Source organism: Danio aesculapii, chromosome 15 (assembly GCF_903798145.1).
Source record: "Danio aesculapii chromosome 15, fDanAes4.1, whole genome shotgun sequence".
NCBI classification, from domain to species: Eukaryota; Metazoa; Chordata; class Actinopteri; order Cypriniformes; family Danionidae; genus Danio; species Danio aesculapii.
This window is the reverse complement of record NC_079449.1, coordinates 27,740,971-27,756,821: the sequence shown is the minus strand read 5'-3', so window position 1 is coordinate 27,756,821 and position 15,851 is coordinate 27,740,971. Positions and strand designations below refer to the sequence as shown.

Here is a 15,851-nt window from a genome sequence, read left to right as displayed (position 1 = left end):
ATTCTGATTGGTCATTCACAGCACAGACTGATGATAAATAAATGTATAATAGCTCATTGATTACAACATAGTGATATTACTCTTTTCATACAAAAATATAGCACCACTTGTAGAAACCACTTGAGGGTGAGTAAATAGTGAGTTCATTTTCATTTTTGGGTGAACTATCCCTTTCAATATGCAAGTTTTTTTTATAGAAAAACATAATTTAAATTATTATGCGGCCTATTTACTCACAATCCACTTTATCAGGTACACACTACAAGTACTAGAACCCCTTTTGCCTTCAGAACTGCTTTAATCTGCTGTGGAGGCCATTTGTGTACAGTGAGCTCATTGTCATGTTCAAGAAACCAGTCTGAGATGATTCGTGCTTTATGGCATGGCGCATTATCCATCAGAAGATGGGTACACTGTAGTCATAAAGGGATGGACACGGTCAGCAACAAAACTCAAAGAAGGCTGTGGTGTTGCCACGATACTCAATTGGTACTAATGGGCTCAAAATGTACTAAGAAAATATCCCCCATGCATTACATTACCACCACCAGCCTACAGGACTGCTGCTCACTGGATATTTTCTTTTTTTCTGACCATTTTCTGTAAACCCTAGAGATGGTTGTGCATGAAAATCTCAGTAGACCAGCACTTTCTGAAATACTCAGAAAAGTCCGTCTGCCACCAACAACCATGCCACATTCAAAGTCACTTAAATCACCTTCCTTCCCCATTCTGATGCCTATTTTGAACTGCAGCAGATCGTTTTGATCATGTCTACATGTCTAAATGCATTGAGTTGCTGCCATGTGATTGGCTGATTAGAAATTTGCATTAACAAGCAGTTGGACAGGTAAAAGTACCTAATAAATTGTGCGGTGAGTGTATATCCATACCATAAAGACAGCAGACAGCAGGAAAAAGTAATTGTTTAACGGTAGTGGTTGAGGAGATTCCCCCCAAATCCGTAAAAGCGATTTGAGTGCCCAGAAAAGTGATATATATATATATATATATATATATATATATATATATATATATATATATGTAATGATTACTATGTTATGATATTATTAGTATTATTATTACAGTTGTTATTATTATTAATGTTGGAAAATTCAGAGTAGCTATCATTCTCATTGTTGACTTGCCTTAACAAATAGTTGCCGCAAAACTATAAATTCTGAAATACTTTATTCACCCTGATTTAATTTTAAACTGTATATTTTTCACCCTTCTATGAAACAAAATATTTTGAAGAGTTTCTCTTACCATTTTTTTTTTCAATGACAAATAAAATACAACCAGTGGGAGCAGAATCATTTTGGGTTATCATCTTTTTTCCAAATATCTTCATGAAACTGAAAATTTTATTGAAATTTAAAATATACATATATATATATATATATATATATATATATATATATATATATATATATATATATATATATATATATATATATATATATATATATATATATATATATATATATATATATATATATATTTATTTATTTACTTAATTCGATCACTTTCATTTGAATATCAAAACAAGTAGGCCCAAGATGAAACTGTGCACTCAGATTTCCGCAAGTTTTTAGCCCATCATCGAATATGTTTATTTACATGTAAATATGTGTAAAAAAAAAAAAAAAAAAAAAAAAAAAAAAAAAAAATATATATATATATATATATATATATATATATATATATATATATATATATATATATATATATATATATATATATATATATATATATATAAAATATTCATTTTTCTGTGGCTCAGTCCTTCATTTATCAGGGGCCGCCACGATGGAATGAAGCACCAACTACTCTGGCATATGTTTTATGCAGCAGATACCCTTCTAGCCACAACCCAGTACTGGGAAATTCACTTAGACCACATGTCTTTTGACTGTGGGGGAAACACAGTAAGACTTGATCATTACTTTGGGTTGGGGGAGAGGAGTTATAGTAATATTATTAACTAATATGCAAATATTTATATGATTATGTACAATACAATTTGTAAGGTAATTTTTTCTTTTGGGGTGGTGCAGTGGGTAGCGCTGTCGCCTCACAGCAAGAAGGTCGCTGGTTCGAGTTTCGACTGGGTCAGTTGGCATTTCTGTATGGAGTTTGCATGTTCTCCCTGTGTTCGCGTGGGTTTCCTCCAGGTGCTCCAGTTTCCCCCACAAGTCCAAAGACATGCGTTATCGGTGAATTGGGTAAGCTAAATTGTCCGCAGTGTACAGTATGTTTGTGAATGGGAGTGTATAGGTGTTTCCCAGTAATGGGTTGCAGCTAGAAGGGAATCCGCTGCATAAAGCTTATGCTGGATAAGTTGGCGGTTCATTCCGCTGTGACAACCCTAGATTGATAATGGGACTAAGCCGAAAAGAAATGAATTAATGAATTAATTAATATTTTCATCTGCAAGGTCAGATTTTTTTGTTGCAAAATTCTGCACAAAAATAGCAAAACAATCTCTGCAGATTCTGTCTGGCCCTGGTCATCAGGAACTCCTTTACATAAAGCCTCCACAGAGTAATGCAAGGTCAGTTAGAAGAACAAAACAGAAGTTGTGGGTGGAGGAGAGAAAAATGAAGAGACTGTAGGTTAAAGAAAAACACATTCGATTTTCCACTATTACCCTCCTCACAGTGATTTAAAGTGGGCTGGGAAGGAATGTGTCTGGACCCAACTGCTCAAATACATTAAATTCCTGGTTGTTTACAGTGAAACTCAATCCTTGATTCTCCTGAATGAGGCTTTGCTCACATATTATAGCAGGTCTGCAGGAGCAAGCAGCTCGCCACAGGAAGAGGACACCAAGCGGAAGTAACCTGGACCAGCTGGGCCTTCACAGCATGTGATTCCTCACAGTAATGAACAAAGCAAGATTAACACCAGAAATGATCCAGTCTGTCAGCAAGAGTGTTTAAATTAGGGGAAACAATATCAATGCATACACAATACAACAGCAGTGCGTCTGGTCTGTTAGAGATTTTTACATTTTCTAAAATGGAATAATTCAATATAGTAACAGTTGTCAAAATAATCCTCACAGATTCACTAAAATGATCTAAAAAAATCTGTATTTTATATGCCAGGCCAGTCAAAAAACAATGTGTCTGCAAAAACACATGTAGTTTAATTTGACTTTCTTGTTTTGGTTGCTAAGTATTCACATATGTTAATGTATTGATATGAATTTTGACCATCTATGTGAAGTTTATTTATAAACAAATTTTGAGAGTATCACATGCTTATGATTGTTCACAGCTGGTCCTGCATCAGCTCACGATTGATTCACCAATCCGATGATTTCTAACTCACTATGGATAAGCAGAGTTTCTTATCTCAGTATCTTCATCTTGAAGAATCCCCCCTCACCCACTCCTACTCCCCCTCCTTTCTAGATGGGCAACATGGCGGCCCAGTAATTAGCACTGTTGCCTCACAGCCAGGGCCGGCACATCCATAGAGGTGACCTAGAGGCGGCTGCCTAGGGCGGCATAATAGTGAGGGTGGCAAACGTGAGGGTGGCATAATAGTGAGGGTAGCCAAAAAAAAAAAAAAATCACAACTTCTGTTTCATGCCAAATTTATATGGAATTAACATTCATGGATATTATGTTATTATGTCTCTGCGTCATTTTTTTACATGTACATAATGTCCAGTGTAGGACCTGCTGAGAAGCATATGCAATATCTGGGATGTCAAGGGTCAGCTGAAATTGTGAAATGTAAATTTTACATTTAGGGTCAGTCAATTAGTCATTTGGTGCGGACGAGAAAGCAAACACAGAGAGTAAAAGTATGTTTGAACGGCGTGAATGGAAAAAAGCGGGCATGGCGTGGGAGGAGCAGTCACTTAGTGCTCACATTCATAGCCACCTAACATGCCAAGGTTAGGGGTTAATGTGTTTCCATGGAAACTGAAACACTGGAGCCGTGAGACTGAGGAGAGATTTGCCTTCAATTTCTCTCTTTCTTTTTCTTTTTTTACACAATCAAGATGAGAGGAGAGATGACAGACAGCGATACTGAATCAGAGGAGACCCGACTGCTGAAAAATAGTGGCTAGAAGAGGATTTTGATTTGCCATTGCATTTTTAAATCATAATCAAGGTAATAATTATGAAATAAAGTGTTGAATTCCTGACATACTAAAGTAAAACTGACTTTAAAGTTGATTAAAATTTAAAGTTACAAGAAATTACATGCAATTCTGAGGCTTTTGATTGTTTCACTTGTTTGAATTTTGCAATTAAAGACATAGCTTACCCTAAAATGAACATTATCTTATCGTTTACTCTCCCTCATGAGGTTTTAACCCTTTATAAACATTTCTTCTGTTAAACACAAAAGAAGATATTTTGGGAAATGCTATTTGCTGGCACCCACTGACTTCCATAGAAGAAAAAATATATATGGAAATATCTTCTTCTGTGTTCAACAGGAGAAAGAAACCCAAACAGGTTTTTAACAAGTCACGTAAATCATGGCAGAATTAAAATTTTGGAGTGAACTATCCCTTTAAAGTATCATCAAGTGTTGAGGGATTATTTTGAATCCTCTTGTGGTTTTGAGGATTATACTGTCTGGTACAGTATAATGTTTGGAGACGATAACAGCAGAAAACACGGTCAAAACAGAAAGCTAATCAAAAAGAATCAGTCACACAATTTGTTTAAAGTAACAGAAAAATGTAGGCTACTACTTATACTTTTCAAAAAGGATAATTGATAACACTTTACAATAACTGTACATGAATAATGATGTATTAATATGTAAACTAAACATTACTTTATTATGAATTAATGATGGAACTAACTTGAACTACAACATGAGTCACATGAGTTCATGAGAGGATAATGGCTGAATAGGTTAATAACTAATGTATTAATTAACATTTACATTTAAGCTAAATGTAACCAACATGAACTCATGAGCTGTTAATGTATAATTTTGCCATGACTTTACTTGGAGGGATACATCACCATTAACTCATTCTTAGCTACTCATGAACTCCCGTGTTTAAACTGTCGATGGTGATGTTGACAGAACTCTTTGCTGTTGTTAATCAGTGTATCTGCACTAGACTGACGTGCATAAGGAGTCCATGAGTAGGTAAGAATGAGTTAATGATGATGTACCCCTCCAAGTAAAGTCATGATATAATTCTACATTAACATATCATGAGTTCATGATGGTTAAATTAAGCACAAACTAATGTAATAAATACAATAAATAACAAACAATCATGTACTAACAAGTAATTAAGGTAGCCATTATTCACAGATGAACTCACATAACTCATGCTGTAGTCAAATTTAGTTCATGATTATCGCATGCATTGACTCATCATTAAGTTATAATAATGTTTAGTTTACATATTAATACATCATTATTCAAGTACTGTTATTCTAAAGTGTTACCGGGTCCTTTGTAATATGTAACCTATATTAAGCTACGGTCACAGCAGGCTTTGTGTGTGCGAAATTCTGTCATGCGGCGCTGCGAAAAGGGGCGGGATTAAACAAGATGATTAGACATTAAAAAAAGCGAGCGATCGCTCCATGCTTTACATTTCTGTCCAGAGAGGTCATGTTTTGATCCTCGATTGGTCTCACGCAGTCAAATGATGCGATTTTGCATGTCACCAAGCTTGAACTTTGCACCGCAGCAACCTGCGAAACTCGACGCATGACCACTGTTGGACACCAATTAAACAAACAAAATAATTTTTTGAATTTTGAGTATAATGTTGAGAACTTTTTTAATAAAAATGTTTTTAATAGAAAATATTTTATTGCTAATAATGCAAATAAAGGCATTATATAATAATGGATAAATGATCAATAATGCAGATAGGTTCAAATGTTATCCAATAAGCACATAAATACATAAACATACTGTGCTATGTAAAAAAAAGAAAGAAATGAGCCAATTACTGAGGAAATATAGCTACTATTTAAAGTAAACACAAATTAAATTAACTGAGTAAAGTCTGCCTTTGTTAGCATGTGTTACAACCAGTCTATGGTTACAACTAACCCTCTGTCTGTTACAACTTGCCCCACAGGTGGGGTAAATAGTAACATTTTAACTCCTGGAACTTTTGGCAATACTGCACAGAAACCACAGGTCCGGCGATCATAATTCCAGTGCTCATTTGTAGGAGAGACTTGTGTATTATTGGTAAAAAAAATTTATCTTTAAATGAGAGAAGGCTTCATTCCAGAATGTTTGTGATACTTTTCTCCGGAAAATTTTAATAACTTCATCAGCATTGCGTGACCAGATGCATAGTGTATACCTATATCAAATAATCATACCATTCAAATATCAGTATAAATTAATAGTTAGTAGTTAACTTAGAAAAGGCGACATACCTGCAGTTTACTCAGTAGCCTTCTTCCAGTTGCTTGCATCGAGATCTAAAGTGATGCAAGTTGAACCGAGTTCACTTCAAGTTCAAGCGAATGTGCAGCAATGAGACTCAGTGACTCCCAAATGAAATTTCCCAAAACTCACTCACTATTGGATCCGTCATGTAGGAACGCATACTAGCGTCGATGATTTGATGATCTCCTACAATCAAACATCTGTCAGTAAAAACCTCCTCAGGCGTGCGTGAAATCCTTTACTGTAAATCTTACAGTCACACTACTATCAATTATGCGTTATTTTGTAAATCTTCACATTCCTAAACTGAAATAAGATTTGATTTCTGAAAAAAATACCAACCATTACGACAATTCCTTAGCATCCTGCTTATCTCTGCTTAGTATTGAAGCTTGACAGACATCAGCAGATGTACACTTGCTCTCGGCTGTGTCAATGAAATATTTACTAGCTATAAGTGAGATATTTGTATTACAGCAAATGTAAAAATATGGTGGAATGTACAGTATACTGTTGTTTTTGATAGACACATGCCTGAGGAATGTCTAACCAAACTCGAGGAACGTAAGCTTGCGTCATTGTTTAAATTAAAGACAGATTATTAAAGCAGGTGTCGCCACAACGGAATGAACCGCCAACTTCTCCAGCATTTGTTTTACACATGCCCTTCCAGCCGCAACCCAGTAGGCTACTGGGAAACACCAATATGCTTTCGCACTTGCACTACGGCCAATTTAGTTAATTCAATCTTCTTAAATGGAGATTGTAATTTACTTTACTGGTTGAGTAGGAGTGTTTGACAATTTGCCTTAACTAAAAATATACATTATTTAAAAAGGAAGCGTGTTAAGTAGCAGCAACCAATAATAAGACTTCTTGAAAAGGATTTGATTTTAGATTTGATTTAATTGAATTTTAACATTTAGCAGATTTAATGAGATGTAAAATGGTAAGAGAGCGCCATCTGCTGAATGCTGATGGAAACTCAACGAAAAACAGGCCTTAAATAAACAAAATAAAACAGAACAATGTAATTCTTTGAAATCTAGCACAAGTTAGTATGATTAACACTAACACATACTGTAATTAATAATATAATCACAAGATATAAAAACATTAAATACTCCAATAGAATATATTCTAAATAATTGGATTTGCTCTTTAATACATAGTAAATGAAAAATAAGAAATATCATTTTAAGTTTAAAAATCACATTAAAGTTTAAGTTTCATTGACATTTTCGCCGTAAAGCCTAGTTCATTTTTTCCACAAAAAAAAAAGCTCAGAACACAACATTTAAACATCACTGACTCACTTTTGATCAACACTGTTAAGATGTCAAAACATTGTTGTCTTTGCTGGCATTATTTTATAAAAAGAATTTGTGAGCTCCTGTGCTTAAGCTTTCCGTAAAGTCCACCGAATAAATAGGATAAGCTGGAGAACAATAGGAGCAATAGAGAACAATGCTAGCATTGTACTGCTACACAAATAATGCTAACTTGTCCATTTAAACAACCAAATCTGCAGATTCTGCACAGTTCAGTAGTTCAACTCAAATTCTCTACATGAGCAGAAAACGGTGCATTAATAAGTATTAGTGATATGTTTTGTTAAAACAATAAATTTAGTTTGTTTTTAGTGTATTAAAAATGTATAAATAACTTTATCTGTATTTATCTATATATATAAAATAGCCATAAATGACCATAACTATATTAGTGTCTACACCAACAAACAATAATTTATTATGAATGTGTGCTGCAGTTTTATCATCTAGTAGGTTAACTGCATAAGCTCTTTAAGGCTAGATAAATTCTGATTGGCTGTCAGTGTTTTCATCACTCATCAGCTGAGAAAAAGTTTGTTTTCTGTGCTGGAATCATTATATTTTTGGTGTGGACTTTCATATACATTAATGACAACTTTTTAAACCTCACCATTAAAGTTATCATTATAGATGGATCATAAGAATGATCTAAATACTCAATATTTCTACAACTATATGATCCACAAATTCTACATCATATCAAAAGACAGCAGCAAATATGAAGAAGGGCAGTGTATCCAGTAGATCCGTTGCTTCAGATGGGAGTCTGCTGTGAAGGAACACTGATTATGAACAATCATTCGTTGTTAGAGCAATGGGAAATTTCAGTAATTAAACAAAGCTTGACCAAACAGTGGCCTTTTGAGAAATACTCATTAACCAAGCAGACAAACCGTGACAGTTCAATCACATGCTCAACAAACTACACAATCATTATATAAAACGCATAAATATGAAATAATAAAACAATATTAATAAATAGAATCTAGTATAGCCATTACATTTTTAGTACTCTTATGATGTAAAACCTAACAGTCAAAATCACTAAATGAAATAAGTAGGTTGCTTTGACTCAATGAAAAAGAGTTATCGTTACTTATTTTTGGATTATATTAAGCAGAACTCAAAACGAATGAGTTATGAATGAGTTAATTATATTTTTGGTGTTAACTCTAAAACTAGGAGCAATATCAAACCATTTGAGTAGCTATATAGTTGTTTGGACTTAATTTGTTGAACTTATAGCAATTTGATAACTGAACTTAAAATGTTTAAGTTACTAATACTCTAAAAGTTTGACAACACAAATTATCAACACAAATAAGATATGTGTATATGACTCTATATATAGTCATAGTCGTATAGTTTACAGTACTTAAATCAAATTGTTTCAAAACTTATATGGTTTGCTGCAATCGGTTTCCTAAAACAGGAGGAAACTTGTCGGGTTTTACAATATAGGAACATAAATTTCTCTTAAAGAAATATCTCACACAAAAATATTTAATGTACCCCAAAAATACTGTATAGGTACCTTTAGTACAAAATTAATAAAGATTTTTAGCTAAAAAAAGGATCATTTGCACTGTTTCATCTAAAAATCTTTGATGAAGAAAAATGTCAACAACATTATGGATGGCCTGAGGGCGAGTCAATGTTCAGGCTTTTTTTCCCAAAATGCTCTTGGGTTTGCTAACCTCCTGAGACTGTAATAAAATGTGAACATAGTGCAAACACAAAATCAACCCTTGAAACTATTTCAACAATGTCATAGTATATACAATAAAATCTTTTACCTATATCAGCACAACTAATAGTCCGACAAGCAGGCCAATTGCAAGTACGGTGGCGATGATGGCCCAAACACACATGCCATTACAGCTGCACATGCGATGCCCCATAAAAAACTTGGCCTTACGCAGACGGGCTGCTGTTAGTGGAGGGTAACGGGCATCGTTCAAACTCTCCATAGCAAAAGACTTGATGAGACAGGCACGATGGTGGCTCAGCTGGTCAAACGTGTGTTTCCCATGATATCTGCCCATTCCACTGTTTCCTGGCAGAGAAAAAGTGAGCAAAAGAGGATTAGGAGAAACATTCATACCTGTCTGTATAATTCTGTTTAAGAGTTTGAAATTCTAAATAAATTCACCTTTACTATTATTCTGCAATTAATACAATATTTAGTGTATGTATATCATGATTTCCCTTTAAAATATTACATTTTTATAAACTTTGTTACAATATTAATTAATAGATTTTTCATTTTATATACTTTTTTACGGAAACCTATTGAAAGTTTAATATACACTTAAGTGAAAAAACCTTTGGAACATCCACCTTTATGAACTTTAAAGACATCCCAATCTTGATGCGTGGGGTTTTTAATTTGGAATTGGCCCACCCTTCACAGCTTTAACAGCTTAAACACTTGGGAAAAGGATTTCCACAATGTGTTTATGAGAATTTTGACCATTCATCTAAAAGAGTATTTTGTGAGATGAGTCACCAGTGATGGACACGAAGGCCTGGCTTTTGGTGTCCACTTTAATTCATCCCAAGTATAATCGGGTTAAGGTTAGGACTTTGTGCAGGCCAATAAAGTTTTTCCACACCATGTTATTATAGACCCTGCTTGTGTGACCATACTGATGTGCAAGAATGAACAAGAATCACCATTCCATAAAGTTAAAAGCATGAAATTGTCCAAAACTGAAGCATTGAGAGTTCCTTTCACTGGAATTTAAGGGGCCAGGCCCAACCTCTGAAAACCCCCACACCATACATGATTCTCCTTCACTAAACTTTATACTTGGAAAAATGCAGTTAGTGCAAAGAAGTGTGTACAGTGTTAAGAAGTTAAATATATTTTGGTGATATAGTTGGTGTGTGTTTATATATACAGTTGAAGTCAGAATTGTTAGCCACCCTTTGAATTTGAATTTTTTTAAATATTTCCCAAATCATGTTTAACAGCGCACAGAAATTCACAGTAAGTCTGATAATATTTTTTGTTCTGGAGGATGGCTTATTTGTTTTATTTCAGCAAGAATAAAAGCAGTTTTTATTTTTTTAAAATCCATTTTAAAGTAAAAATTATAAGCTATATTTTTTTTCAATAGTCAACAGAACAAACCATCGTTATACAATAACATGCCTAATTACCCTAACCTGCCTAGTTAACCTAATTAACCTAGTTAAGCCTTTAAAATGTCACCTTTAGCTGTATAGAAGTGTCTTGAAAAATATCTAGTCAAATATTATTTACTGTTATCATGGCAAAGATAAAATAAATCAGTTATTAGAAATGAGTGATTAAAACTATTATGTTTAGAAATGTGTTTAAAAAAAAAAATCTCCTCTCGATTAAACAAATATTGGGGAAAAAATAAAAGGGGGGCTAATAATTTAGGGGGGCTAATATTTCTGACTTCAACTGTATACGTGTATGCATACATACATACATACAAGATTTATTGGATGATTGCTTATTGTCTGACTTACCCACGCCTCCAAAAGGTAAAGTATCCACAGTGTAATGCATCAGGACATCATTAACAGTGACTCCTCCACTGGTGGTTTCCTTTAACATTCTCTTAATCACCTAAATGAAACAAATGTTTGACTTACTGAAATTGACCTGAAATGTTCATTTCTACTATATAAAAACATTGCAAAAAGAAATAAATACCGTTTTATCAGAGGAGAAAACATAGAGAGCCAAAGGCTTTTCTCTAGCATTGATAAAATTTATGGCCTCACTCAAGCCATTAACAGTGACAATGGGCAGCAGAGGTCCAAAGATTTCTTCTTGCATGATTTTGAAATGGGGCAAAACATCTTTCAGGACTGTAGGAGCTGGTGGGACAGATATAAATAAGAAACATGTTTATGCTTTAACTCACCCAATGAAACATTTTTATTATTGCCAATAAAAAGTTGCCTTTACCTATGTAACACTGCGAGCGATCATTTTCTCCTCCCAAAGCAATGGTGCATTCATTCATCAGAGCCAATACTCTGTCAAAGTGACGTGTGTTAATGATTCTGCAATAATCTGGAGAGGTTTTAGGGTCTGCCTGGTAGAACTCCTGAAATCGGTTGAGATTTTAAGTCACATTTAACAGCCAGAATTGAGAATGGATTACAATTAAATATGAAACAGTTACGCACCAGAAGTGTCTTCTGAATTTCTTCAACTATCCTGTCCTGGATGCTTGTCTCACATAGAATGTAGTCAGGAGCAATGCATGTCTGGCCACAGTTTGCAAACTTTCCCCAGGTTATTCGTCTGATATAAAGGTGAACATTTGGAAAGTTTCTAAATGATTATGTTTTCTCAACAAATTTTGTTTATCTAAAGAGATCAAAATGAAAATTCTGTAATCATTTGCTCATCACCATGATGAATTCTTGTGTTTTTTCTCCATTTAGTGTAGGTCAGTATGGTCAAAAACAAGTTTGGACCCCTTTTACCTGTATATCAAGGACTTAAACAACACAGAGAAATAAATGGTGACAGAATTTTCATTTTTTTGGTTTAACTATGCCTTAAAAAAACTACACTACCGGCATGCCACAGGAATGTCACAGTTCTTGTCAATATAACAGGGGCTTTTTCCACCCAGTTCTAAAGTGACTGGTGTGAGGTGACGAGAAGCTGCTTCCATAACCAGTTTCCCCACTGTGCTGCTTCCAGTGTAGAAGATGTGGTCAAAACGCTGCTTCAGCAGCTCCTGAGTCTCTGGAACCCCTCCTGTCACCACCTGATACATCTCCTAAAATGATTCAAAAGTTTATCCAAGCTGTCTCATAGCACAAACAGCATTAGACTGAATTATAAAAACAAATCTATGCACCTTATCCAGATAGAGAGGAAGCAGTTCTTTCATTAGTCTAGAAGAGTGCTCACTCAGCTCTGATGGCTTCACCACAGCCGCATTTCCTAATCAACAAGAGGAAGTGAACAACAGGGTTGTGTTGAGAGATCAATTGGTGCTGGTGGTGCTTCTTAATGAGCTACAAGAGGTTAAAAGTCAGCATGAAATCAAAACGAAGACAACTGACTTTGTTAATCTTTCTTCCATAAGTAATACATTGCTCGTCCTTTATAATAAATGCATAATATAGTCACAAAACTCCAGAGAGAAGGAGTGGTTTACTTTTTAGAAACTGATATTTCTAAATGGATGAAAATACATTCATCCAAGTCATGTGCTACAGTAGTAAATTGATATAACATGTTGGTCAGAGATGTTCCCAATGGATTACTGAAATGAGCAGAATCCTGGATGAATGAATGAATGCATGACAGCTTCTAAAGTCCTATAAAATTGTTTCGGACAAATTCTAATTCATTTCAGACAGCTGTTTTAATATGGAATCCTTTAACAAAATTTCAGCTGTTTCACTTAATCTTTGCTCCAGGTTAATCCATGGATTATTTGGAAAGGTACCTGAACACATTGTTTGTCAAAACTCATCATACAGTATGCTGGACTGGATTTTCACCACAAGCAAAGTTGACTATCAAAAGGGATTTTGGAGCGGTTTTTGGCTGCATATCGGTGCAGGTTTCCTCTGCTTCAATCCTCCCTGCACTCATTCTTATCAATAAAAGATTTTAAACCCAGTTAAACTTGTCATTAAGTTTTTTAAAAATCAGATATCATTAATTTATTCCTATTTTATTTTCAAAATAATTCCCAAACGATATACTCAAATCCTGTCTAAATTCTGTTGTTGTTAAATGAACCGTTGGAGATCTTAAATGACATTTAAAGCAGTTATAAAATAAAAAAGATGCGAGAGCGAGACCAAACGTGCGTCTACGTCATCGCAGCAAACCAGAACTCCCTTAATTGACATTAAATGACACTTGTGACTTTAAGTGTGTTGCAAATCCTTTGTTATGCAGATGACACCCAACTTTATCTACCAGCGAGAAGAAATTCAGATGGATTAGACAAGCTCTTTGTCAGATAGGACCACATGGGCCTGTGCACTTTCTATACAGTAGCTGCCCCTCCACTCTGGAATGATTTGCCCATGTCTATTATCTTAGCTATTTTAAGTGCAGTTTAAAACTCTACTTGTTTGAAAAAGCTTTTAAAATAGATTGAATTCTTCTCTTATGTGTATTTTAAAATGAATTCTATTACCAGCTGCAATAGCTCCGACAAGGGGCTGAAATATCATGGCCCAAGGGTAGTTCCAGGTTCCAATAATCAGCACAACACCTAAAGGTTCAGGCTTTACGTAAACATCATCAAGTGCAGAGTTGAGATTCTTCTTCACAGGCCGAGGAGCTGCCCAGTCTGTCATCTCACGCTCTGCCACCTTGATGTCATTCTCAATGCCGATCAACTCAAAGAGTGAAGTGCCATGCATACTCTGTTTGATGGCAAAGTCAAAACAAAGTTAAAAACTTGCATTGAATAATTTTAATGAAAATTTTAATAAGTCAAAACCACTTCTGTTCCGTACCCTGTTGAGGTCTTGTTTTAGAGCTTGTTCAATGTCAGCATGGCGTTCAGTGATGAGCCGAAGCAGGGCTTTGAGCTGCTGTTTTCTGTACTGCAGGGGTCTGGATCTGCCTGACTGGAAGACCTCCCTCAATCCATCTACAACCTGCTTCTCCATTTGTACAGGTTTGAATTGGGTATTTCCTTCAGGAATGAGCAGAATAAAAAAGTTATAATAAAGTGAAATTGCAATGAAAACAGACAATAATCTGAACTGCAATGAAGAAGGATTAGGAATATACTGTATATCAGTTGAAATATTGATCTAGGCTCATAACTTATTTTTATTGCATTGGTTATTAGCTTTCAAATAAAAAGAGTTATTGGCTATCATGGTTAATGTAAAGGCAGTCATTTTGATTATACAGCAGCTAAAAATAGAACAACTTACAATTTCCTAAATTCCAAGGTCACTGCTCAGTCCAGTATATAACCTTACATGAGATTCAAGAAAAAGAACAGTTTGTTTTTTTAAATATCAAAACTAAACTTCTCAAAAAAGACAATTTATATTAATCAACAATAATCGTATATGCAAATGTGTACCATGTTAGCTTTTGGCAAATTTTAATCAGTAGCCCCATTTTCCAGATGTTGTAAGGCGGCTTTTAATATGGCACAAGTTACATGATTTGGATCAAATTTAATAAGTGCATGCATTTTCACCATATGTATATGTATTAATAAAGTTTATGATATTTTGTACAAAGAGACAGATCAGGTAGCTATATTACAGCTGTAGTCAGGTGACTGACTCAGCCACATAAAATCAATACAATTAAACAATTATATAGGCTATACGCTTTCAAAACCGGTCTGCTGAGAACACAAGATAATAATCGTATACACAATGTTACCATTATAAACAATCACACTTGTAACTTTAAAACCAATACATTTGAAAGGTTTCTGATTTTATGGTTTTAACCTCACACATAGAAGGCAAAAATGACTATAAGGGCAATTAGTGTTTTTAAAACAATACAATTCACATTTTAGGCTATCCATTAAAAGCATTAAACCATTCAATGTTTCTTTTCTTTTTTTCCCAAACAGGGAAACTTTGTGTAGCGTTCATCAACAATTCACTTAAGACTTCAAAGTCAAAAGTAAAGCTGATCACAAATGGTAACGGTGAAATTAAATGAGTTAACACTTGCTGCTGATTCAAATGACAATTATGTCAACAACATTCCCGAGACCGAAGCATCGTTTGTTTACGTTCAGGCAGTCGATCGAGTGAACGCAGCAAATGAACAAAACATTTAGAAATCCATCACGCAGTCCTTCGAATAGCATGTAAACGCACTTAATGTCTTTTCTAGTAACGTTACTTACATAAAACAGTTCTTAAAGGTTTTTAGAACAGAAGACGCTGTTTGGGGTGTTTGTGACGGCTCCAGTGCGGTGACGTAGCGGAGACCCAGAGCTAAAGAGCCGCATTTATGTGTTCGTCAAAGGGCGGCGCATTAACAACACACGGCTAAACCTACACGTCCACTCCCAGCAAGCATTTTTTTTGTTTTTAAAATATATCTGATAGACACCTAAGAATAAGCCAAAGCTAGACTAGTCATCAAAT

General features: G+C 34.7%; 1 protein-coding gene across 1 annotated transcript; it reads right to left on the bottom strand.

Moving 5' to 3' along the window:
* Nucleotides 1-7,405: 7,405 nt before the first annotated feature.
* On the bottom strand, nt 7,406-15,671 carry aldh3a1 (aldehyde dehydrogenase 3 family, member A1). Its single transcript, XM_056474316.1, has 12 exons — nt 15,608-15,671; nt 14,661-14,703; nt 14,232-14,413; nt 13,907-14,138; nt 12,605-12,690; nt 12,315-12,523; nt 11,919-12,036; nt 11,695-11,836; nt 11,437-11,603; nt 11,250-11,349; nt 9,542-9,801; nt 7,406-8,514 (listed from the first exon to the last, which is right to left on the bottom strand). Exons 3-11 carry the CDS (start codon nt 14,385-14,387, stop codon nt 9,542-9,544), a joined length of 1,470 nt encoding a protein of 489 aa, XP_056330291.1. The 5' UTR covers nt 14,388-14,413; nt 14,661-14,703; nt 15,608-15,671; the 3' UTR covers nt 7,406-8,514.
* Between the last annotated feature and the right edge of the window lie 180 nt (nt 15,672-15,851).

Bases quoted from the DNA above. Each gene is read 5' to 3' on its own strand.
- aldh3a1 (XM_056474316.1), bottom strand. From the start codon at position 14,387: ATGGAGAAGCAGGTTGTAGATGGATTGAGGGAGGTCTTCCAGTCAGGC. The intron at 14,139-14,231 runs GTACGGAACAGA...GCCATCAAACAG, and splicing joins TAAAACAAGACCTCAACAGG to AGTATGCATGGCACTTCACT. The intron at 12,691-13,906 runs GTAATAGAATTC...CTTGTTGATTAG, and splicing joins TGTCGGAGCTATTGCAGCTG to GAAATGCGGCTGTGGTGAAG.